Here is a 402-nt window from a genome sequence, read left to right as displayed (position 1 = left end):
ATTAGCACGTTTTAACCACTTTCTGATGGGATGGCATGACATGTTGATTCCTTGTATTTATGCATAGATGGTGTGCTTTCCACTGAGGAAGGTACTAAAAACACAGAAACTGATTTATGTATTGCAATTTCTATTGTGTTTATGCATTCTATAAGGGGTAAGGGGTATTTACATGTTTTATAAAAGCAATACATATATATTTATTTATATACTCTGACAGTATGGTGAGGGAGGCCTGTATATTAAAATTTATTCTTTATTATCATACAATTGGAATTAGGTAATTATCATTTTGTGTGTTTAAGACATGGTGTATGTTAACAGGTGGTGAAAATTGTGGCAGATTACCGAAATACGCTTTATTCAGGGACAATAACTCCAGATTCACCTGAATATGCTGAA

The 402-nt window shown here is 32.8% G+C and overlaps 1 protein-coding gene across 1 annotated transcript in view; it reads left to right on the top strand.

Moving 5' to 3' along the window:
• LOC119593843 (aarF domain-containing protein kinase 1-like) overlaps positions 1-402 on the top strand; it is a gene marked incomplete in the record, with an annotated part of 10,094 nt that overhangs the window by 2,854 nt on the left and 6,838 nt on the right. Inside the window, 1 exon segment of the mRNA XM_037942872.1 lies at positions 325-402. Coding sequence (XP_037798800.1) covers positions 325-402 — 78 coding nt within the window.

This window comes from Penaeus monodon, chromosome 32 (assembly GCF_015228065.2).
Source record: "Penaeus monodon isolate SGIC_2016 chromosome 32, NSTDA_Pmon_1, whole genome shotgun sequence".
NCBI classification, from domain to species: Eukaryota; Metazoa; Arthropoda; class Malacostraca; order Decapoda; family Penaeidae; genus Penaeus; species Penaeus monodon.
The sequence above is the reverse complement of the archived record's forward strand: the minus strand, read 5'-3'. Positions and strand labels throughout refer to the sequence as shown.